Genomic DNA, 23368 nt, shown 5'->3' with positions numbered 1-23368 from the left:
CTAACCACATCGTTCTAACTACCCAGTGGCTGAGTTTTGCACACAATCTTGCTTTAGTGGGTTGCAATTCCCTTTGCAACATCTATTTCCTTCCACATATATGCTGCTTAATCACTTCATTTTCACATGAGACAATCGATTCTTGCTCCTAAGTCACCATGGGTCACAAATTAAGCACTAGAAATAAATGACACAGGAGGAGCTAAAGATATTTCAGCTCAGCCCCTTGCATTCCACTTAAAGGCAGGGGGTATTCTTCCTTCACTGAACCCAAAAGTGAAGCTAATCAGTGCCTTGATGGAAACACCTCTAACAGTGAGCCTATGCTTGCAAATACTCCTCTTGTTTCTATTGATTTGCTATTCCACAGCAGAGCAAACTAAAGTGACCCTTACCCAGTAAGCATGGTATAAAGCAGAACACCAAGGCTCCAAATGTCACATGCAGCATCATAACCTTGTCTCTTTAAAACCTGAGGGAGACAAATATTGGTTGGTTGGGTTTGTTTTTTTTACCCTGATGAAAATATGCTCAGCAGCACTTTGATTATACCACAGGTAGTGAGAATTCAAACTTTCAGCATCATGCACAGAGTGATTTCACTTGTCACACAAAGAGGAAACAAATACCTCTTGAAGTTCAACAAGACTAAGGGCAAGCTCCTGCCACCTGGGTCGAGGTAATTCAAGCAACAATATAGGCTGGGCAGTGACTGGCTTGAGACCAGCTATGGGGAGAGGGAACTGGAAGTGCTGGTGGACAAGAAGCTCGATATGAGCTGTCAGTGTGCTCTGGCAGCCCAGAGAGCAACCAGAGCCTGGGCTGCAGCAAGAGCACTGTGGGCAGCAGGGTGAGAGATGAGATCCTCCTCCTCTGCTCCACACTGGTGAGACCCCACCTGGAGTACTGCATCCAGCTCTGGAGCCCCTGGGACAAGAGGGATATGGAGGTGCTGGAAGGTGTCTAGAGAAAGGCCACAAGGATGACCAGAGGGCTGGAGCTGCTCTGCTGTGAGCACAGACTGAGGGAATTGGGGCTGTTCAGTCTGGAGAGGAGAAGGCTCCCAGGTGACCTTCTTGTGGCCTTCCAGGATCTGAAGGGGGCTACAAGAAAGCTGGGGAGGGACTTTTTAGGCTGACAGGTAGGGATAGGACTTGGGGGGAATGGAACAAAGCTGGAAATGGGGAGATTCAGACTGGATGTTAGGAAGTTCTTCAGCATGAGGTTGTTAAGAGCCTGGAAGGGGTTGCCCAGGCAGGTGGTGGAAGCCTCATCCCTGGAGGTGTTTAAGGCCAGGCTGGCTGAGGCTGTGGGCAGCCTGCTCTAGTGTGAGGTGTCCCTGCCCATGGCAGGGGGGGCTGGAACTGGCTGCTCCTTGTGGTCCCTTCCAACCCTGACTGATTCTATGACCTTACCAGCAAAATAAAATCTCACCAAAGGAAACCAAGGCATATACAATGTCCTGGGTCTTTACCTCTGGTGCAACAAAATTTGCTGTGTAACATGGAGTCATCAGGAGACCGTTTTCCGCTCGCAGTTGTTTGGCAAAGCCAAAATCACAAATCCTAATGGATTCTGGATTGCCAGACTCATCCACATAAAGAATGTTGCTAGGCTTCAGGTCTCTGTGAACAACCTGCAAAGACAAACAAATAAAATCAAGATACAAAGGGCTTTATCATCAGCAATTTGGTACTGCATTTCAAACCTCCCATCAGCAATCCATTGCTGAATTTCCACCTTCCTAACATCAGGTGCAATCATAGAATCATAGAATCAACCAGGTTGGAAGAGACCTCCAAGCTCATCCAGTCCAACCTAGCACCCAGCCCTATCCAGTCAACTAGACCATGGCACTGAGTGCCTCATCCAGTCTTTTCTTGAAGACCCCCATGGACGGTGCCTCCACCACCTCCCTGGGCAGCCCATTCCAATGCCAATCACCATCTCTGTGAAGAACTTCTTCCTAACATCCAGCCTATACCTACCCTGGCACAACGTGAGACTGTGTCCCCTTGTTCTATTGCTGGTTACCTGGGAGAAGAGGTCAACCCCCACCTGGCTACAATGCCCCTTCAGGTAGTTGTAGACAGTAATAAGATCACCCCTGATGCTCAGTGGTGTCCAGAGTACTATACTTCTACTTTGGAAACTTGTAACTCTAAAGCTCCCTCCAGATGTCTTTCTTCCTCACCAACATATTTGAAAAGGCAGTTCCAGATGTCTTGTTCCACTGCATAGGTGCAAAGCTCTTTAAATCAGACCCTTTGCCTAGTAGTGTCTTTCAGAGTCAGAGATCTCCACAGCTGCTGATGTGCCACTGTGCTAAATGACAGCCTCTATGGCATCCTGGCCTGCATCAGGAGCAGTGTGGCCAGTAGGACAAGGGAGGTTATTCTGCCCCTGTGCTCAGCACTGCTCAGGCCACACCTTGAATGCTGTGTCCAGTTCTGGGCCCCTCAATTCAAGAGAGATGTTGAGGTGCTGGAAGGTGTCCACAGGAGGGCAATGAAGCTGGGGAGGGGCCTGGAACACAAACCCTATGAGGAGAGGCTGAGGGAGCTGGGGGGGTGCAGCCTGCAGCAGAGGAGGCTCAGGGCAGAGCTCATTGCTGTCTACAACTACCTGAAGGGACACTGTAGCCAGGTGGGGTTGGGCTCTGCTGCCAGGCAACCACCAATAGAACAAGGGGACAGAGTCTCAAGCTGTGCCAGGGCAGGTCTAGGCTGGATGTTGTTAGGAAGTTGTTGGCAGAGAGAGTGATTGGCATTGGAATGGGCTGCCCAGGGAGGTGGTGGAGTGGCTGTGGCTGGAGGTGTTGCAGCCAAGCCTGGCTGGGGCACTTAGTGCCATGGTCTGGTTGACTGGGTAGGGCTGGGTGCTAGGTTGGACTGGATGAGCTTGGAGGTCACTTCCAACCTGGTTGATTCCATGATTCTGTGATTACAAGAAAGGCCTGGACATGATGGAACACATGCAGAAAACAGCCACAAGGATGCTCATCTCCTCTGAAGACAGACAGAGAGTTGGGTTTGTTCCATCTGGAGGAGAGAAGGCTCCAAAGACATCTTATTGTGGCCTTCCAGTATCTGAAAGGGGCTAGAGGAAAGCTGCTGAGGGACTTCTTAGGCTGTCAGGTAGTGATAGGACTCGGGGGAATGGAACAAAGCTGGAAATGGGTAGATTCAGATTGGATGTTAGGAAGAAGTTCTTCAGCATGAAGGTGGTGAAACCCTGGAACCTCCAGAGAGGTGCTGGTAGCCTCATCCCTGGAGGTTTTTAAAGCCAGGCTGGATGAGGCTGTGGACAGCCTGCTCTAGTGTGAGGTGTCCCTGCCCACGACAGGGGAGGTTGGAACTGGATGATCCTTGAGGTTCCCAAGCTGGACATACACTCCAATGGATGGGGACATTTGTTGTGCCATCCAGGATGGGCACATTCTGAAGACAGGCAGATCTCCTACATCACTTGACAGAATCACAGACTGCCAAGGGCTGGAAGACATCTCCAAAGCTCATCCAGTCTGGCTTCCCTGCCAGAGCAGCAGCACCTACAGCAGCTCACATAGGAACACATCCAGGCAGGTCTTGCGTATCTCCAGAGAGGGAGACTGCACAACCCCCCTGGGCAGCCTGTGCCAGGGCTCTGGCACCCTCACAGGGAAAAAAATCCTCCTTAGGTTCACATGGAACTTCCTATGCCTCAGCTCCCACCCATTGCCCCTTGCCCTGGCCATCACCCAGCAGAGCCTGGCTCCAGCCTCCTGGCACTCACCTGCACATCTTTATCAACACTGATGAGGTCACCCCTCAGGCTTTTCTTCTTCAAGCAGCACAGCCCCAGCTGCCTCAGGCCCTCCTCATAAGAGAGATATCCCATTCCCTTCAGCATCTTTGTGCCTCTGTGCTGGACTCTCTCAAGCAATTCCATATCCCTCTTGAGCTGGGTGACCCAGAATTGGACAGTACTCCAGACGTGGCCTCACCAGGACAGAGCAGAGGGTCAGGAGAACCTCTCTCAACCTACTACCCACAGCTGTTCCAAACATTCTATCATTTAGTCAGTTACCCAGAAATAGAACACAAAACTCTTCCCATAGAGTGTTTCACTGCAATCTGTTCTGTTCTGACTGTAATGGCAGGAATTGGTTGCAGTCTGTACTGAAATGGGAACAGCAAACACCACTGCTTTTATTATTGCAACACAAATCCCTGCTGCAATGGACCAAAACCAGCTTAATTACCACACAGCAGAAGGTAACAAGATGTGAGTTTGTACTTCTGAAAGAGAAGAAATGTTTAACACTTACAAGCATTTTGAGGAGGGTGAAAAACTTACCCCTTGTGCATGAAGATATTCAACTGTTTTTGTTATTGTGAACAGAACTGCACTGGCTTCTCTTTCTGAGAAAAACTTCTGCCTAAGGATTTTATCCAGCAGCTCTCCTCCTTTCATAAGCTCTGTTACCACATAAACATATTTGCCATCATCATACACCTGCAAAGAAGCACAGAAAGATGTCAGCTTCAAAACCTTTATGGTCTGCTATCTCCCTCTGCACTGCAGGTGTGTCCACAGGCTGCTAATTATTTGTCCTGTGTCTCTCATCCCCACACATGATCCAAACATTCTTCATAGAATCATACTCAACCAGGTTGGAAGAGACCTCCAAGTTCAGTCAGCCTAAACTGTCACCCAGCCCTGTCCAATCAACTAGATCATGGCACTAAGTGCCCCCATTCAGGTTGCTGGAGAGCAGAAAGGCAGAGAAGGAGCTGGGGGTGGTGGGAGAGAGGAGCTGCAGAGGAGGCAGCAGTGTGCCCAGGTGGGCAGCAGAGCCAATGGCATCCTGGGCTGGCTCAGGAGCAGTGTGGGCAGCAGAATGAGGGAGGTTCTTCTGCCCCTCTGCTCAGCACTGCTCAGGCCACCCCTGGAGTGCTGTGTCCAGCTCTGGGCTCCTCAATTCAAGAGAGATGTTGCAGTACTGAAAGTGTCCACAGGAGGGAGACAAAGCTGGGGAGGGGCCTGGAGCACAGCCCTGTGAGGAGAGGCTGAGGGAGCTGGGGGGGTGCAGCCTGCAGCAGAGGAGGCTCAGGGCAGAGCTCATTGCTGCCTGCAGCTGCCTGCAGGGAGGCTGTAGCCAGGTGGGGTTGGGCTCTGCTGCCAGGCAGCCAGCAGCAGAAGAAGGGGACACAATCTCAAGCTGTGCCAGGGGAGGTCTAGGCTGGATGTTGTTAGGAAGTTGTTGTCAGAGAGAGTGATTGGCACTGGAATGGGCTGCCCAGGGAGGTGGTGGAGTGGCTGTGGCTGGAGGTGTTGCAGCCAAGCCTGGCTGGGGCACTGAGTGCCATGGTCTGGTTGGTTGTCTAGGGCTGGGTGCTAGGTTGGGCTGGCTGAGCTTAGAGCTCTCTTCCAACCTGCTTGATTCTATGATTCTCTGATCATTCCAACTGAACAGGCTGGCATAAAACAAACAAATCCAAGTTCACATCAAATAGTCTCTGTGAATTGAAGTTAATGCATCCAAAGCTGCTGTGACAAAAGCTTCCAACTTACAAGTGACTGCACACAAAGATTTGCAAGGCTTTTACCTTCCCCAGGAACAACACTTGAGAATTTTCAGCAGAGGGCAGTACAGACTGAACTATCCCAAAGCAGGTTTTGAGGTGTTAAGTACTGTATTTCAGTTGCACTTTCTGGTGGTCTAAACTTAAGGCAAGAAGGTGGTTCTGGCTTTAGCAGAACACTTTACACACTCTCTTCCCTGTTATTTATTTCCATCTGTTTTTAATGGTGATGTTGGAATTGGTCATAGATTCATAGATTGGTTTAAGTTGGAAGGGTCATCAAGTTCCAAGCCCCTGACACAGGCAGGGACATCTTCACAGAAGATTAGAGGCTGGAAGGGACCATGAAAGATCATCCAAGTACAACTCCCCTGCCAGAGCAGGATCACTTGTGCCAGAGCACACAGGAACACATCCAGGTGGGTCTTGAATATCTCCAGAGAGGGAGGCTCCACAATCACCCTGGGCAGCCTGTGCCAGGGCTCAGGCACCCTCACAGGGAAAAAATTCCTCCTCAAGTTCACATGAAGCTTCCTATGCCTCAAGCTTCCTACACCTTCCACTAGCCCAGCTTGTTCAAGGCTTCATCCAGCCTGGCCTTGAACATATCCAGGGAGGTTGTGGATCACACAGAATGTGATCCTCGAGGCTGTTCCTTGTTCTATCACTATCTACCTACTCTCTCAGCTAGAAGATCTCAGCACCTACCTCTATTCATTGTCCTTTCAGGTACTTGTAGAGGGTGGTAAGTTCTCTCCTCATCCTCACACTGAACAGCCTCAGCTGCTCTTCATCATTCTCATTCTCTTTGATCACATTGGGTGATTCTGTGCTCCACAGCCTCCCTGGGCAACCTGTGCCAGTGTCTCACCACCCTCACTCCATAGAATTTCTTCCTCACCTCCAGTCTAAATCTGCCCTCCTCAAGCTTCAACCCATTCCCTCTCATCCTAGCACTACAAGGCCTTGGAAAAAATAAATCATTGAATCAAGCAGGTTGGAAAAGACCTCCAAGTTCATCCAGCCCAACCTAGCACCCAGCCCTGTCCAAACTATAGGCTACTGTGCTCATAAATATACTAAAAGGACAAAAAAAAAAGGACAACATTAAGTAGAATAGAACAGAATCAGGCAGGTTGGAAGAGAGCTCCAAGCTCATCCAGCCCAACCTAGCACCCAGCCCTGCCCAACCAACCAGACCATGGCACTAAGTGGATGATCTCTTTGGGTCCCTTCCAACCCCTAACATCCTGTGATATCCTTTGTGATGCTGTATTCAGGTGTCTCATATGCTTCTGAAAAGCTCCTGCTTTAAATAACTCAAACCAGGACAGAAGTTCTGTTACAGAGCAGTGGCTAATAGGTAAAAAAAGGGTCAAACCCATAAAACAGTCTGGGACAGGAAGTTTCTAGGTAAAGCTGTGCTGGCAGCTGTGTGCTCCCTCTATTCTTACACTGTTTCCTAGGCATCCACTGATGGCCACTGTCAGAGGCAGGATATTGGTTAAGGAGGACATCTGCTTCAGCACAATCACAGTATCACAGTATCATCAGGGTTGGAAGAGACCTCACAGATCACCAAGTCCAACCCTTTACCACAGAGCTCAAGGCCAGACAGCAATGAGCTCTGCCCTGAGCCTCCTCTGCTGCAGGCTGCACCCCCCCAGCTCCCTCAGCCTCTCCTCATAGGGTTTGTGTTACAGGCCTCTCACCAGCCTTGCTGCCCTGCTCCAAACACCTTCCAGCACCTCAGCAGCTCTCTGCAATGGAGGAGCCCACAACTGGACACAGCACTCAAGGGGTGGCCTGAGCAGTGCTGAGCACAGGGGTGGGCAGAAGAACCTCCCTTGTCCTGCTGGCCACACTGTTCCTGAGCCAGGCCAGGATGCCATTGGCTCTGCTGCCCACCTGGGCACACTGCTGCCTCATCTTCAGCCTACTATCTACCAGCACCCCTATATCCCATTCTTCCTGGCTGCTCTCCAGCCATTCTATCCCCAGCTTGTTGAACCTGCATTAGGACAACTTTTTAAATACTGATAAAACTATGAACCTTTGGCATCTCTGAAACTAGAAAGTGATGTGCACTGAGCTCTTCAACATCCTACTTACATCTTTTAGGGTAATAATATTTGGATGCTGTCCATAGCGCAGTAAGATTTCAATCTCCTCTGTTGGATCTCTTTTACTCTTGTCAATAATCTGTAGGAGCAAGCAGATATATATAGATTGGTGCCATGCTTTTTGTCATCATTACACAGTGTGACACTTTGGAGTGCTTCCTAGCACACACAGAGAAGCAGCATTCAGTGTTGTTGCTAAATGGCATGGATCACGACGGAAACAAAGCTGCTTAAATAGGAACAGTAAGGCAAAGCACAAGAAAATGTTGCAAAAGGATGGAAAAGTCTCTCAGCTGAAAATACATTTGGAGGATAAGGTGCTCTGAGCCCTCACTTTGGGATAAATAACAGGAGGTTGTTCAGTAGGTAAGACTTGAGTCACCTCTTCTTTACTCAAATAGGAGGTTCTTAATCAGATATGAGATATCACAGTATCACAGTATCATCAGGGTTGGAAGAGACCTCACAGATCATCAAGTCCAACCCTTTACCACAGAGCTCAAGGCCAGACCATGGCACCAAGTGCCACGTCCAATCCTGCCTTGAACAGCTCCAGGGACGGCGACTCCACCACCTCCCCGGGCAGCCCATTCCAGTGGCCAATGACTCTCTCAGTGAAGAACTTTCTCCTCACCTCCAGCCTAAATCTCCCCTGGTATAGCTTGAGGCTGTGTCCTCTTGTTCTGGTGCTGGCCACCTGAGAGAAGAGAGCAACCTCCTCCTGGCCACAACCACCCCTCAGGTAGTTGTAGACTGATGATGCTGATGAACTGATTGTCATAAAGCTCCTCACAAACAAATATTTGTGAACCAAAGGAAACCAGGGCAATGAAAAATAAAACCAAGGAAAGATTTCCCTAAGTTAATTCAGATGAGCATTCCCACATGGAAGTTCATTTCAATCTCAGAAGGCTTCCTATCAGGCTCTGAAGTTCTCCCTATGTAAACAAGCACAGTAGTCTTTCTCCCTAGTCAAAGAGTCTTCTTATTCCTCTCTTTTTCCCTCTCTCCTCCTTAGCCATAAAATTTCCTCTGTCTTCTCGATCTTATTCCTTGTTCCTCTGGACATCCTGAAATCCTTCTGGCTACCAGCATCACCCTAACACAGAGGACACTAATCCCCTGCTTGTCTATCAAATGCTGACAGACAAATAACTGAGTCTTCTAAGCCTGCAAAAAAAATGAAGGGGCTATGGCTGTGTAGATTCAACACACAAAGTAATTGTGTCAACTTCTGCCCTGTGCTTTCTGCAGTATGTGTGCTCCTGAGCAAAAAAGCCAACACCAAAAGGCTTACTAACTCATCTCTGTGTCACCAAGATTCTAAGAGTCTCTTTTTCTTCATCCCTTCAGAGGTAAAAAAGCCTCAAGAGAGACAACAGAAAAGCATGGCAATCCTTAGAACAAACACTGCAGCTCAAAGAATTCACAGCTGTGCCAGGACTTCCTTCCAGTTTCAAGAGATCACTTCCAACTGCAAGCAGAGAAATCAAATTTGACCCTGGCCAGGGCCAGAATCAAGCCAAGTATGTAACCACCACACTGAAACTGCATGGCTTCCATGATGATCTGCATGCAAGGATACAGCCAAACAGACTTAACTCTGTCAAATGAGATGAGAAATGATTAAGTCTGCTCTAGGGTAGGGTGTCCCTGCTCATGGCAGGGAGGTTGGAACTAGATGATGCTTGTGGTCCCTTCCAACCCTGACTGATTCCATGATTACTAATAAACTTATTAATTAAAAAGGAGAAGTGCTTCATAGCACAGAGCTTATTTTTTTTCCCTCCTTCCATTTTCTTATTTTCAGTTTTTTTTCTCTCTTTTTTTCATTAATATCTGCTCATTTCTACTTCTGATTTCATAGAAACCATTCAGCCCCACAGTGGTACACAAACAGAAAACCCTTAGCATTCCATTTCTGAGAACTCTACTGATTTCAACTAAGTATTTCATGCCTTCCAAGAAGTGTTAGAAAGCATAATAGAACCATCTAAAAAGAACATTAGAAACCCTGTTAAAAAAAAACCACCACTAAGCAAAGACAAAGCTCAAAAGCAAAGTTGAAATTTATTCTGGAAGCTCTACCAGAAATCTGCACTGTTATCAGCTCATAGCTCTCAGACAAGTTAGGGATGCCCTTTGGAAGCAAACCCCACAGAGAAGCAGTCAGGTTTGGAAGGGAGCACAAGGATCAGCCAGTTCCAACCCCTCTGCCATGGGCAGGGACACCCCACCCTAGAGCACGCTGGCCACAGTCTCAGCCAGCCTGGCCTCAAACACCTATACAACTGTATTTAAATGGAAGTCATAATATTTTAAGCATGTGATTAATTACTAATCATGTAAGCTTTTCCTTCTAGAAGCAGTCCTGGAACTTCCAGCATTCTTACCCTAATCACATAGATGTTTCAAAAGAGCTAAGATTCCTTTTCACCACCCAAACCAGCAGATAGATCATAGAATCAAGCAGGTTGGATGAGACCTCCAAGCTCATCCAAGTCCAACCTATCACCCAGCCCTATTCAATCAATCAGAGCATGGCACTAAGTGCCCCATCCTGATAACAAACCCCACAGCAACTCAATGTATCAGTCAGTAAATAATATTTGCTTGATGAATGTAATTCATATTTGCATCCAAAATTCTTTTACCTTGTAAGAGGTTGCTCATTTGCTACATTCTTTATAGCCAGACAAATTAATCATGCCCAACCTCTCCAGTGCTCAAACCTGAAAACTGTGCTTTGTAACAAGTTACCCTCACAGCATATTTCATCTATCAGTCAGTAAATATTATTTGCTTGCTGAATGTAACTCACATTTGCACCTAAAATTCTTTTACATTATTAAAAGCTCTTAATTTGCTACATTCTTTATAGCCAGAAAAAAAACCCAACTAATCATGCCCAACATCTACAGTGCTAAAAGCTGAAAAATGTGGTTTGTAACAGATTACCTTCACAGCATATTCCATGTTGGAAGCTTTATGAATACACCTCTTGCAGATGGAGTAAGATCCAACTCCGATATCTTCCTTGACTTCGTAGCCATCAGTAAACTGGATGCTGTTCCTGTGCAACTGCTACCAAAATAACATTATCAATTGATGAATGTTCTAAACATGTAACTGATCACAGCATTACAGGATGCATCTGGTTGGAAGAGAGCTCCAAGCTCATCCAGTCCAACCCTCCATCCAGCACTGAAGGGTCAACACTAAACCATGTCCCTAAGCGCCGGCTCCACAGGCTGCTTGAACACCCCCAGGGGTGGTGACTCCAGCACTGCCCTGGGCAGACCATTCCAACGTTTCACAGAATCATTAAGGCTGGAAAAGACCTCTGAGGTCATCAAGTCCAGCCTATAACCTAACACCACGACATCAGCTAAAGCATGGCACCCAGTGCCACATCCCATCTGTTCTTCAAGACCTCTTACAGGGTTTGAGAAGCTTTTCAGCCAAGAACTATTTCCTACTGATCTTTACATTAAAAAGAAGGTTTTGAACTCCTACTGCATTGCTTTGACTTTGAAACTGATGGCTCCTACTTGGCTAAAGTGAGCTAAATAACTACTACTTTTGCTTTGATATTAGCATGAGCATAATTAGATATTAGCCAGGTTGTAAATAATGCACAGTGTACTTTAGCATTCTTTTTGTCTGGCTATTAATTGATTAAACCCAAGACAGAATCTCTAAAACAAAGAAGATCAAAGAATTGGATGATAAAATAATGAGTAAAAAAAAAAGAGGCATCCTTCTATTCCCTGAATAGCTGAAAAATTCAGGCATACTAAGCAGAATCAAAGTGGAAAATGCATGGAATGGCAGTCAAAAATCCTGCCACAGGAAGAAAAGAGATGAAAGCAGGAGAAGTGTTCACTCTTGTAATGGAAGGAAGCAGTGTTCTAGAAGGAGGAGTTTGTGCAAAGGATGCAAAGCGTTGGCAGGAAACCATCTGGGCATCCTGCAGCAGAGAAAAGAGGAAATAGGAGTGAGGAAGTGGTTGAGGGGCACAGAGGAAAGGCAGGAGAGAAATAAACTTTCAGAAGAGAAGGAAACTATATACAAAGAGAAAAAGCCCTGCACCCACAGAAGAATGAAGGAGCACAGAAAAGCTTACAGAAGATTCACTCCCAGAAATCACTTTGACATAGACCAAATCAGCAGCTTCAGAATGAAAAAGTACCTAAACCCCCTTGAAATGTAAAGGTTTATTATCCAGGAAACAAGAAATGTGTACAAATGACAGTGGTATGACTGTATCAGGCTTAATGAGAGGATGAAAGAAATACAAGAGCTGTTTGAGTTCTGAATCCACTGTCTGCAAGAGAATTTCTCAGCTCAGTCATACATCAATCCTTTTCCTTCCTACCTCTACACCAAGATGGTTTTCAGCATAGTCTGGAGCACCAGTTTGTTTTCACAACCTGGTTCTCCTCAGCAACTGCAATGATTAGAGAATCACAGAATGGTAGGGGCTGGAAAGGGACCTCCAAAGATCATCCACAGTCCAGCACCCTGCCAGAGCAGGAGCACCTACAGCAGGGCACACAGGAATGCAGCCAGGTGGGTTTGGAGACTCCACAGCCTCTCTGGGCAGCCTGCTCCAGGCCTCTGCCACCCTCACAGCCAAAAAGCTTCCCCTCCTCTTGCCCTGCCACCTCCTCTGCCCCAGCTTGCCCCCAGTGCCCCTCGTGCTGCCCTGGGCCAGCCCTGAGCAGAGCCTGCCTGCGTCCTGCCCACACTGCCCTGCACAGCTTGGGCACAGCACTGAGGGCAGCCCTCAGGCTGCTCTGCTGCCAGCTGCCAGCCCCAGCTGCCTCAGCCTGGCCCCACAGGAGATGTTCCCTGCCTGCAGCACCTCTGTGCCTCTGGGCTGGACTCTCTCAAGCAGTTCTCCGAGGTCCTTCTTGAACTGAGGGGTCCAGGACTGGACAAAATATTCCAGATGTGGCCTCAGCAGGGCAGAACAGAGGGGCAAGAGAACATTTCTTGACCTACTAAGCACAGCCTTTCCTCCAGCCTAGGATGCCCTTGGCCTTCTTGGCCACCAGGGCACATTGCTGCCTCATGCTCATCCTTCTGTTGCTGCAAGATCTCCAGTGATGGCAATTCCACCACCTCCCTGGGCAGCCCATTCCAGTGCCAATCACTCTCTCTGACAACAACTTCCTCCTCCTAACATCCAGCCTAGACCTGCCCTGCCACAGCTTGAGCCTCTGTCCCCTTCTTCTGCTGCTGGCTGCCTGGCAGCAGAGCCCAACCCCACCTGGCTACAGCCTCCCTGCAGGCAGCTGCAGACAGCAATGAGCTCTGCCCTGAGCCTCCTCTGCTGCAGGCTGCACACCCCCCAGCTCCCTCAGCCTCTCCTCACAGGGCTGTGCTCCAGGCCCCTCCCCAGCCTTGCTGCCCTGCTCCAAACACCTTCCAGCACCTGAACATCTCTCTGCAATTGAGTAGCGCAGAACTGGACACAGATACCTCACTTTGTGCTGAAGGAAACAATCTCTGCACCAAGAGACAGCAATGCTGACTTGTTTTTGAAAGCAGAAGTACTCACCTGGACAATTGAGTGCACTCCAACTGTCTGCATTGCTTGGCTTTCATCATCTGATGTAATGGCTACAAAACTAAACCCCCGAAAGAGCTGATGTGCATTAGCACTAGGTGGGATCCCAGGTGAATCTGAAAGAGAAGTCGTCCACTTACAAGCAGAGTTTGTACACTTTAGAGAGGAGATTGTGTCTAAGTCCAGAGAGCAAACCACACCTTTATTCTACAAAGCACACAGAAAGCAGAATTCGTAGGGAATGCTTCTGAGGACCAAAAGACAAATAATTACTGAAGTGTGTTGCATAAAGCATCAAGTGATAAACAGCCACTGCAAGTCTCAGACTGCTGCCAGGCACCCTCCTCACTCAGAAAGCATTCACATATGGCAGCACGTCTGTTATGTCTACACAGCAGCAGTCGAATATTGGCAAGAGCCTAAAGCAGCAGACACAAATTTCTACTGCATTCTGAATGAAGTGAAAGGCTACAGATTGTAGTGAAAGCACAACTCTGCCACCCAAAGTATGAAATGACTCAGCTTTGACTGCAGATACTATGCAGAGTCACCACCATGAATGAAATGAAGGCAGACGACAGCCCAGCAACTGATATAGACACAGAGAATCATTCTGAGTTGAAATGAGATAACTTGGGTAAGTAGAACTGAGTTTAAGTCTATGTTTTGTGGCTGAGGAGGACTTTATTTTAGAGCAAGGATCAATCATAGAATCAGACAGGGTTGGAAGGGACCACAGGGATCATAGGAGCATAGAGTCAGTCAGGGTTGGAAGGGACCACAAGGAGCAGCCAGTTCCAGCCACCTCGCCATGCCCAGGGACACCCTACCCTAGAGCAGGCTGCACACAGCCTCAGCCAGCCTGGCCTCAAACACCTCCAGCCATGGGGCCTCAACCACCTCCCTGGGCAACCCCTGCCAGCCTCTCACCACTCTCCTGCTCAACAACTTCCTCCTCACCTCCAGCCTTACTCTCCCCACCTCCAGCTTTGCTTCATTCCCCCCACTCCTGACACTCCCTCACAGCCTCAAAAGTCCCTCCCCAGCTTTTTTGTAGCCCCCTTCAGATGCTGGAAGGCCACAAGAAGGTCCCCTGGGAGCCTCCTCTGCTCCAGCCTGCACAGCCCCAACTCTTTCAGGCTGTGCTCACAGCAGAGCTGCTGCAGCCCTCTCAGCATCCTCCTGGCCTTGCTCTGGACACTCTCCAGCATCTCCACAGCCCTCTTGTCCCAGGGGCTCCAGAGCTGGATGCAGGACTCCAGGTGGGGTCTCAGCAGAGCACAGCAGAGGGGGAGAATCCCCTCCCTGGCCCTGCTGGCCACACTGCTGCTGCTGCAGCCCAGGCTCTGCTTGGCTTTCTGGGCTGCAAGTGCACACTGCTGGCTCCTGCTCAGCTTCTCCTCCACCAGCACCCCCAAGTCCCACTCCTCAGGACTGCTCTCCAGATACTCACTGCCCAGCCTGCATTGGTGCTTGGCATTGCCTCCACCCAGCTGCAGGACCTTGCCCTTGGTCTTGTTGAACCTCATGAGATTGGCTTGTGCCCATCTCTGCAGGTCCCTGTAAATGGCATCTCTGCCCTCCAGCCTGGCTGCTGCACCACACAGCTTGGTGTGCTCAGCAAACTTGCTGAGGCTGCACTCAATGCCTCTCTCCATGGCACTCACAATGATGCTGAACAAGACTGGTCCCAGGACTGCTCCCTGAGAGACTCTGCCTGTCACTGGCCTGCACTTGGCCATGGAGCCATTAACAGCCACGCTTTAGGTGTGGCCATCAAGCCACTTCTTTATCCATCCAGTGGTCCCCACTCATCACACCCATGTGCCACCAGCCTGGAGAGCAGGATGTGGTGTGGGTCAGTGCCAAAGGCCTTGCTCAGGGCCAATGCCATCAGTTGCTCACCCTTCATCTATTCATGTTGGGACTTGTTCATAGAAGATCACTCAGTTGTCTTTCACGACACATTTAAGCCAAAGATGACAAAACCTTCTATGGGCAATGGAACACTTGTGTGTGAGCATTCATTTACCCAACAACCCCTGGCTAGTCAAGACACTTTACATAAGCTGAACAGGAAGAATGTTTGCAATTTTTTGAACATGGCAATTGTTCAGTGGATCACTTTTTACCTTTTGGAGTCTTTGCTGTAAACTCAGGGTCAAAATAAAACGTGTCTTCTGGTCTGCCAGTTGCAGGTTTAAAAGGGGGGTGGATTTCTCTCCTGTACAATTTCTGAGGAGAACACACAGGCCAGGGTGAATTAAAAAGGGGACACAGCACCACCAAATACTCAGCTAAAAAGTGGACTGAGTTACTTTTCAATTAGATACTCACATTCCAATCTATTTTGGAGAAGAATGCATGCCTCTTAATTTCTTCAACCCCATCTGGACCTGCTCCTTTGATAAGGAAGAAAAAAAATGCCTGTAAATTACCTCCTCCTTGGTCACAAAGAAGGAAAAGTTTTATTTCTTATTTCTTCTGTGTTAACTTTACATGGAGAATAGGAGAAATGAGACCATTTTGGAGCACTAGAAGAGCACACAGGCACAGTCTACTCTCACTTGAGTCTACTGTTGTGGAGGGCTCAAGGGCCCCAAAACAGGCTTGTTTATGCCTTGCCTGGACATGTTTTTCTGCCCAAACCAGAGGTAAACACATTAAATGAATAAAAGTGGCACAATAGGCCTGGTACCACAAAGTCTGGTCTGCCCAGGACCCCTGGTTGTAAACAGGTTGTGTAAGCCCATGCGCCCAGGTCGTGCTTGCTGGGTGCTCAGCCTGTGTGTTTACCATATTTGGGAAGCCCAGGCCTGTGGCTTTTACCTATTATGGCAAGCTTTGGCTAACTGCCAACCTGATTGGTCATTCTAGTGGCCAAAGGGCCATAAGTCTCAGCCCACATTTAATAAACAGAGGCACACAGGTGAACAACATGCTCGGGACTCCCCGGATCGCCCACGCTCGCTTGCACAGGCTGCCTTACTTGCTCACTGTTAGATCTGGACTCGCCAGCACTGCTTGTGCCTCTTTGCCTTGCTGTTATTACAGACACAGACTCTCCCATAGGCTCCCAGCCAGCTGTGCACACTCACATGCCACTGTGGTGAGCTATCAGGACCAGATCCTGCATTGCCTGCCTTTACCTAGGGAGCTCAGACTCCCGTGCAGCTGCGTATCCTACTGCACGCCCGCTGCCCTATCACTGCCTGGTAAGTGCCACGGCTGCTGAGTTAACCAGGAGCAGACCCCACTTGTCTGCACACAATCAGCCTATGTAGCCAATGTGAGACTGTGCTGAGACAGCACAGCATCGTATTCCTCCTGCACCTGAGTCCCTGGACAGAGCGTCCAGAAGAAGCCAGGAGACAAGGGCAGAGGTTGCATCCTTCATTTCCCCACAAGCCAGGAAGATTCTCCTTTCCCCTGAAGCCAGGAGGATTCCAGCCTCAAAGTCCACGGGCAAAGACTCCCCTGAAGTTTGGACACTGGCATAGGCTGTGATGTAACCCCAGAGGGTGATTGATAATTAATAAGAATGGTAAGTAAATGCTTTAATGCCTCTGTAATATCTACTGCCTCCTGCCATAGAGCAGAAAGCTCTCAGCCCACCTGCTGGGCAAGTAGCATATAGACCCCAAGCAGCATTAAGCCATGGGGAAACTCCTCTCCCTGTCTATAGTTTGAATGTTTGCTAGTTATTAATAAGTTATGGTTGGATATCATTCCTAGAATGTCTTCATGACCATGTAAGATCCTTTTAATATTAAATACAGTGGTTGGGGGTGGTGAGAGTTCTGAATCCTGAAGTTAATAAATATACACATGTTTATAGACTATTATCTGGCACCAATTAATTTCTCCTCTCCGCCACAATCAGTGTAGGTGGCAGAATCCCTCTCCACGACATCTACCCAACAGACTCTGCATTTCCTTGGTCAGTTTAATGAGCACTGCTGTGACCAAAAGTATTCTGCTAACCACTTTACCTAATCTGTTTGCTGGGTTCCTTTTGAAGAGCATTCGCAGAAGACTTTGTGCTTCAGGACTCAAGAATTGAGGCATTCCAAGTTTGGCCCTACAGAACAAAAATAATTAATAGCATACAAACATATTTAGGGTAAAACCCAAAAATTAACTCTTCATTCCTCCTGTCCCTTGTCATTTAACAAATCCTTACCAAGTAAAATTGGCATCACTCAGAAATCACCTTCAGACATCAGAAACAGAGCAAAAGTGCTGTCAGTCATGTGAAATTGCCACACCTTGAGTGCTGTGTCCAGTTCTGGGCCCCTCAATTCAAGAGAGATGTTGAGGTGCTGGAAGGTGTCCAGAGAAGGACAACAAGGCTGGTGAGAGGCCTGGAGCACAAACCCTATGAGGAGAGGCTGAGGGAGCTGGGGGGGTGCAGCCTGCAGCAGAGGAGGCTCAGGGCAGAGCTCATTGCTGCCTGCAGCTCCCTGAAGGGAGGCTGTAGCCAGGTGGGGTTGGGCTCTTCTCCTAGGCACACAGCACCAGAACAAGGGGACACAGCCTCAAGCTGTGCCAGGGCAGGTCTAGGCTGGATGTTGTTAGGAAGCTGTTGGCAGAGAGAGTGATTGGCATTGGAATGGGCTGCCCAGGGAGGTGGTGGAGTGGCTGTGCCTGGAGGTGTTGCAGCCAAGCCTGGCTGGGGCACTTAGTGCCATGGTCTGGTTGGTTGGGCAGGGCTGGGTGCTAGGTTGGGCTGGATGAGCTTGGAGCTCTCTTCCAACCTGGTTGAGTCTATGATTCTAAGAACAATCTGAGGTCCTCAGAGATCCTAGGCCATATAATTACATGAGTGACAGCATTTTTTTTCTGAGATTCATGATAGATGAAGGCAAAACTTTCTATGAGGGCAAATCTCTTAAGAGCAAAAACGCTTTAAAAAGTTAACTTCATTGCTGCAAACTGTTTTCTTCAGATTGCAGAGTTTCTCAGTTTTAGAGTGAAACACATAAGAATAAACACCAACTTGTCATGATAATGTCAGAAACAAAACACCCAGGGGAAAATAAAATACATTTGCTGTGGATTTGCAGGAACAGGAGATGAGAAAAGTCATTTATCTGAAATGATCCAGGCTGAAAATATTCATTGATATGCAAATCTGTCCATTTTAAACAGCTTTATGAAGTATTTCAGGAGAAATTACATTTACAACTATACAGAAAATGAAAACAGACTGACAAAAAATGTGAACTCATGAGAAAAGACTTTGCAATAGCTTCTGTTTTTTTTACTGTTTGCATTGCCAACACCAAAACAGATTTCTCTCTATGTAGTAAAGTGTATAGAACATGAAAACAGAGGTAAAATTTATTGCCTGCATATCACATTTTTTGTGCAGCTCTCTGAAACTAACAACAAAGACTGGAAAGGTGAGAAAAGAGAGAGGAATTAGAGATACATGCACAGATGAAATCTGAAAGGAATGATCAATGTCAACTGGGGAGACACAAGGAGGGTATTCTACAGAGGATTTCTTGTAGCAACAGTGGAAAGACTGTTGGGGGACAGAGTGGAGTCACATGCAGGCAGAGGAAAGAAGAGAAAGATGTGACTTGTGAGACATGGAGAGAAAAAAGTGTGGCTCCTCTGCAGCACTCCAAGTGCGAGTGCAGCAGAATTATCTCAGCCTAGCTTCTTGCAAAGAAAAGAGGTGGTCAGGAGGAGTTTGTGCTTGCTGTGAATAGATAGAACCTTTTCATTAAAGACATTCAATTATCACCACATGAAGATTTGGACTGGCATGGTGATGAGGCAGCAGGAGAAACCAGCACCACTAAATACATTTGTAAACAGAAGAAGGGAAAACCAAGGGCAGAGATTAACACACCAGGTACGCATTATGAAAGCAAAAGCAAGGCAAAAGAAGGAGTTTGCTTTCTAGTGATTTTTCAACTTCTTATTACTTAGAAAAATAGGAAATCAATTTCATTTATTTACTCTGTCATAAAAGGTTGGTGCAAAAAGGAATGCTGGCTTCAATATTTGGGTAGGCAAGCAGTAACAGAGCTAAGAACAGCGATAAACAAAGAAGTAGAAAACAAAACAGCTTTATGAGCTTCCATGAGGGGGAAAAATGGTATTAGTAAAAAGTGGATGGATACAGAGAAGTGAAACTATGATATGAGGAAGCAGTTGTTTGCATAGTGCTAGGGGACAAAGTGGGACAGTCTGTGTCATGGGTGGTATTAGGTCAGAGAATGCGTTGGGGATCAGCAAGGGAAGGGGGAAAGCCTTCATTGAGAAAATCAAGGAAAGCAATTTCTACAACAGAGTTAACCCAAAATCTATGCTGGGAATAGCAAAGGGAAAGATTGGAGCTTGGGCACTCACAGGGAAGCACATAAGGGAGGATGCACTTTAGCTAATAGGGGAAGTGTTTGGGAAGCAAGTTGCTGTCAGCACCAGTAATATAAAGAAGTAGGGTGATGAGTGGCAAGAGGGAGAAGGCTAAGGTGAGAAAACACTTTCTCAGAAACCAAAAGGAAAAAAAGCCCTGAAACAAACACAGAAAACCAGCAAAAAATGCACAGGTTATCAAAAAGGGGAAGAAAGGTTAAAAATAATATGGAGATAAGATGGCTGGAGAAGTTATTATTTACAGATTAGAGAGCTGCTATGAAATTCTTTGTACCTAGTATGGGGGGAGGAATAGAAAGACAAATTAGATAGGTGGCAGAGGGAATTAATAGTATGGAATAGGGAGTGAGGATTTACCAGTACCTTTGGAAATGAGGGAAGAGTAGAAATTAGATATTGCAGCCCGGAGGGCATCCCTGTAGAATACCTGATGAGATATATAAATAAGAGTGTACTCACTTGAGAATCATAGTCATGGTTTCTTTTCTGTCTTTCCCTTGGAAAGGTAGAGTACCAGTGAGCATTTCAAACTGTATAGAGTAAAACTTTCATCAATTACATTACCTGGACAAAAATCTAATGCTTGACAAAACTACTTAGCATCTTAACCTTCCAAAATTCATGCATGTTAACAATCAAGCCTGTGCAAAACAACTTCTCATTGTACAACACTGAGAGCAGCCTGTGCCATTGTTACAGCTGCAAAATACCCTCCTCTAGTGACACCTTGCTTCACAGGTTTTATCTACACGATTTAGGCTACAGTGCTCTGCCTAAAAACTTGATTCTTGGAAGACTTTCATCTATGCAACTCTATTTTAGCTTTCAAGCGAGTGGGGAGTAGGGAAAAAGGTTCCCCCTTTTAAAAGTTAGTGATGATTTATCCTCATGCAGAGATCACTCAAAAAACCCATTTTGGTTTGGTTTGAATTTAATTGGCATGTACACAGCCTTCATTGGAAAGGGGAAGGGGGTTAGTTGGTTGACAGAGACAGGCGTGATGAGAAGTGGTTACTGTATGCATGCAGCAGAAATAAAGCCTGAAGGAACACGTAAGAGACCTCCACAGCATGCACATCATACAGTGCCTGCTGGCAGGCAACAGACATGGTTCAAATACTGATTTGTTCTGAAAGTGACTGAGTAAAAATAGAGATGGAGGAAGGTGCTGCTGGTGGGCTGCAGGACTCTGCAGGGATAGCAGATCTAAAGGAGGCAGTGAAAGCAGGCTGGCAGCAGGCACAGCAGCTACAGCTCTGGGGCAGAAGTCAGTCACAAGCCAATCTAGCTCAATGAAATCCCATAGCATAAACTTGAAGTCAGCAAAGGAAACGATAAAGGAGACCTCTAAATAACAGATTAGGTCATCCTGAACACAGGTATTGCCTGCTCCCCTTTTTTCAACTCAGACATTCAGCCTTCCAAGCACTAAAACCGAGCAGGGATAAGTTGAGTGAGGAATCTGTGATTGAGCTACACTAAGAGCATGAGCTTGTACTAAAAGCATCCTTTCAACCCCCTTTTTTCCCCTTCAAACAGAGTTTTTAACTGCTTACTACCCTATAAAGTACAGAGAGAACAGCAGCTGCTACCTCATCACTACTGCTAGATACTTTTAGCTCTATTATTTTTATCACTAAATATTAGTTCATTATTGCCTGTCTTACTAGCAAATGTTTAGCTATTCAATATATTGCCACTGGAGATTAGTTCACTCTGAAATACTACTTCATTATTAAATATTAGTTCATCACTAAATATCAGTTCATCACTAAATATCAGTTCATTCCTAAATATTAGTTCATTATTAAATAGTTCATTACTAAATAGTTCATTACCAAATATTGCTTCATTACTAAATATTACTTCATTATCACACATTTTACTAGTCTGTATTATTTCTGTTATTAAACAGATAGTTAGTGAATAGTTTTACTATCCAATATTACTTGGTTATGAAATATATTGCCACTGAATATCACTTTATTATTAAATATTACTTTGGCATTACATATTACTTCATTATCACACATTCTGCTATTATGTCTCTTTGTTATTAGAATACAGTTATTGAACAGTGTTGCTATCAAATATTATTTGGTTATTAATTATACTGCCACTGAATGTTACTTCATTACTAAATACTAGTTCACTATTAAATATTATTTCATTACTAAATATTACTTCATTATCACAAATTTTACTATTATGTTGTGCCAGGGCAGGTCTAGGCTGGATGTTGTTAGGAAGTTGTTGTCAGAGAGAGTGATTGGCACTGGAATGGGCTGCCCAGGGAGGTGGTGGAGTCACTGCCCCTGGAGGTGTTGCAGCCAAGCCTGGCTGGGGCACTTAGTGCCATGGTCTGGTTGAATGGATAGGGCTGGGTGCTAGGTTGGGCTGGCTGAGCTTGGAGCTCTATTCCAACCTGCTTGATCCTATGATTCTGTGTCTCTTTGTTGTTAAAATACAGTTATTAAATAGTTTTGCTATCAGTTATTTGTTATTAAATATTATATTATTAAAATCATATTAGTAACTATTGTGTTATTAACTATTACTCCATAATTACATGTTTTGCTATTATATATTATTTTTGTTATTAAAATATAGCTATTGAATAGATGAATTACCAAATATTATTTGGTTACTTAATGGATAGCCATCAAATATTAATTATTCATAGAATCAGCCAGGTTGGCAGAGAGCTCCAAGCTCAGCCAGCCCAACCTAGCACCCAGCCCTGCCCAACCAACCAGACCATGGCACTAAGTGCCCCAGCCAGGCTTGGCTGCAACACCTCCAGCCACAGCCACTCCACCACCTCCCTGGGCAGCCCATTCCAGTGCCAATCACTCTCTCTGACAACAACTTCCTAACAACATCCAGCCTAGACCTGCCCTGGCACAGCTTCAGCCTCTGTCCCCTTCTTCTGCTGCTGGCTGCCTGGCAGCAGAGCCCAACCCCACCTGGCTACAGCCTCCCTGCAGGCAGCTGTAGACACTCTTGCTAGCTATGTGTCCCCACCTGGTGACAGCCTCTCTTCAGGTAATCGTAGACAGCAATGAGGTCACCCCTGAGCCTCCTCTCCCTTCCAACCCCTAACATCCTGTAATCCTGGGAATACTGATAATCCTTTTTATTTCAGCAGAGGATTCTTCACTAAATACATAATGCTTCTGAAGGCTTCATTTAACTGTGTTTAGGTGTCTGGCATCCCTTGAATCAGTCTCTGTTTTCAAAGACAAACTGGAATACACTTCACAAGAATGGTTTAAGCATTTAGTATTTATCAGCAGGAGAAGAGAGGCTAAATATAGGCTGGATGTTAGGGGGAAGTTGTTGGCAGAGAGAGTGATTGGCATTGGAATGGGCTGCCCAGGGAGGTGGTGGAGTGGCTGTGCCTGGAGATGTTGAAGCAGAGCCTGGATTGGGCACTTAGTGCCATGGTCTGGTTGGTTGGCCAGGGCTGGGTGCTAGGTTGGACTGGCTGAGCTTGGAGCTCTCTTCCATCCTGGCTGATTCTATGATTTGTTGAGATCTCTTTCTAGTCTCCACTTCTACACTATCACTTGCATTCAATCTCAGTACTGTGTACTCAGAACTACACCAACCACCAGGTGAATTGTCAATCAGCACGGATTCTAATTAAGGATTAATAAGGAGATTGATTAAGAGAATGATCATGCAAGCCAGAAATGCAAGAGAATGTG

The 23368-nt window shown here is 46.7% G+C and overlaps 1 protein-coding gene across 5 annotated transcripts in view; it reads right to left on the bottom strand.

Moving 5' to 3' along the window:
* The window catches only part of RPS6KA3 (ribosomal protein S6 kinase A3), a 97792-nt gene that overhangs the window by 8949 nt on the left and 65475 nt on the right, over positions 1-23368 (bottom strand). For 4 of the 5 annotated variants that reach the window (XM_064152032.1, XM_064152029.1, XM_064152030.1 and 1 more), the window contains 10 exons: positions 20118-20188; positions 17258-17346; positions 15603-15667; positions 15398-15500; positions 13257-13381; positions 10649-10774; positions 7680-7769; positions 4339-4497; positions 1475-1636; positions 396-472 (listed from right to left, as the gene is read on the bottom strand). In XM_064152032.1, coding sequence (XP_064008102.1) covers positions 396-472; positions 1475-1636; positions 4339-4497; positions 7680-7769; positions 10649-10774; positions 13257-13381; positions 15398-15500; positions 15603-15667; positions 17258-17346; positions 20118-20188 — 1067 coding nt within the window. The remainder of the gene's footprint in view (positions 1-395; positions 473-1474; positions 1637-4338; positions 4498-7679; positions 7770-10648; positions 10775-13256; positions 13382-15397; positions 15501-15602; positions 15668-17257; positions 17347-20117; positions 20189-23368) is intronic. The other variant, XM_064152028.1, reaches the window with a different exon arrangement.

Source organism: Pogoniulus pusillus, chromosome 12 (assembly GCF_015220805.1).
Source record: "Pogoniulus pusillus isolate bPogPus1 chromosome 12, bPogPus1.pri, whole genome shotgun sequence".
Lineage (NCBI taxonomy): Eukaryota > Metazoa > Chordata > Aves > Piciformes > Lybiidae > Pogoniulus > Pogoniulus pusillus.
The sequence above is the reverse complement of the archived record's forward strand: the minus strand, read 5'-3'. Positions and strand labels throughout refer to the sequence as shown.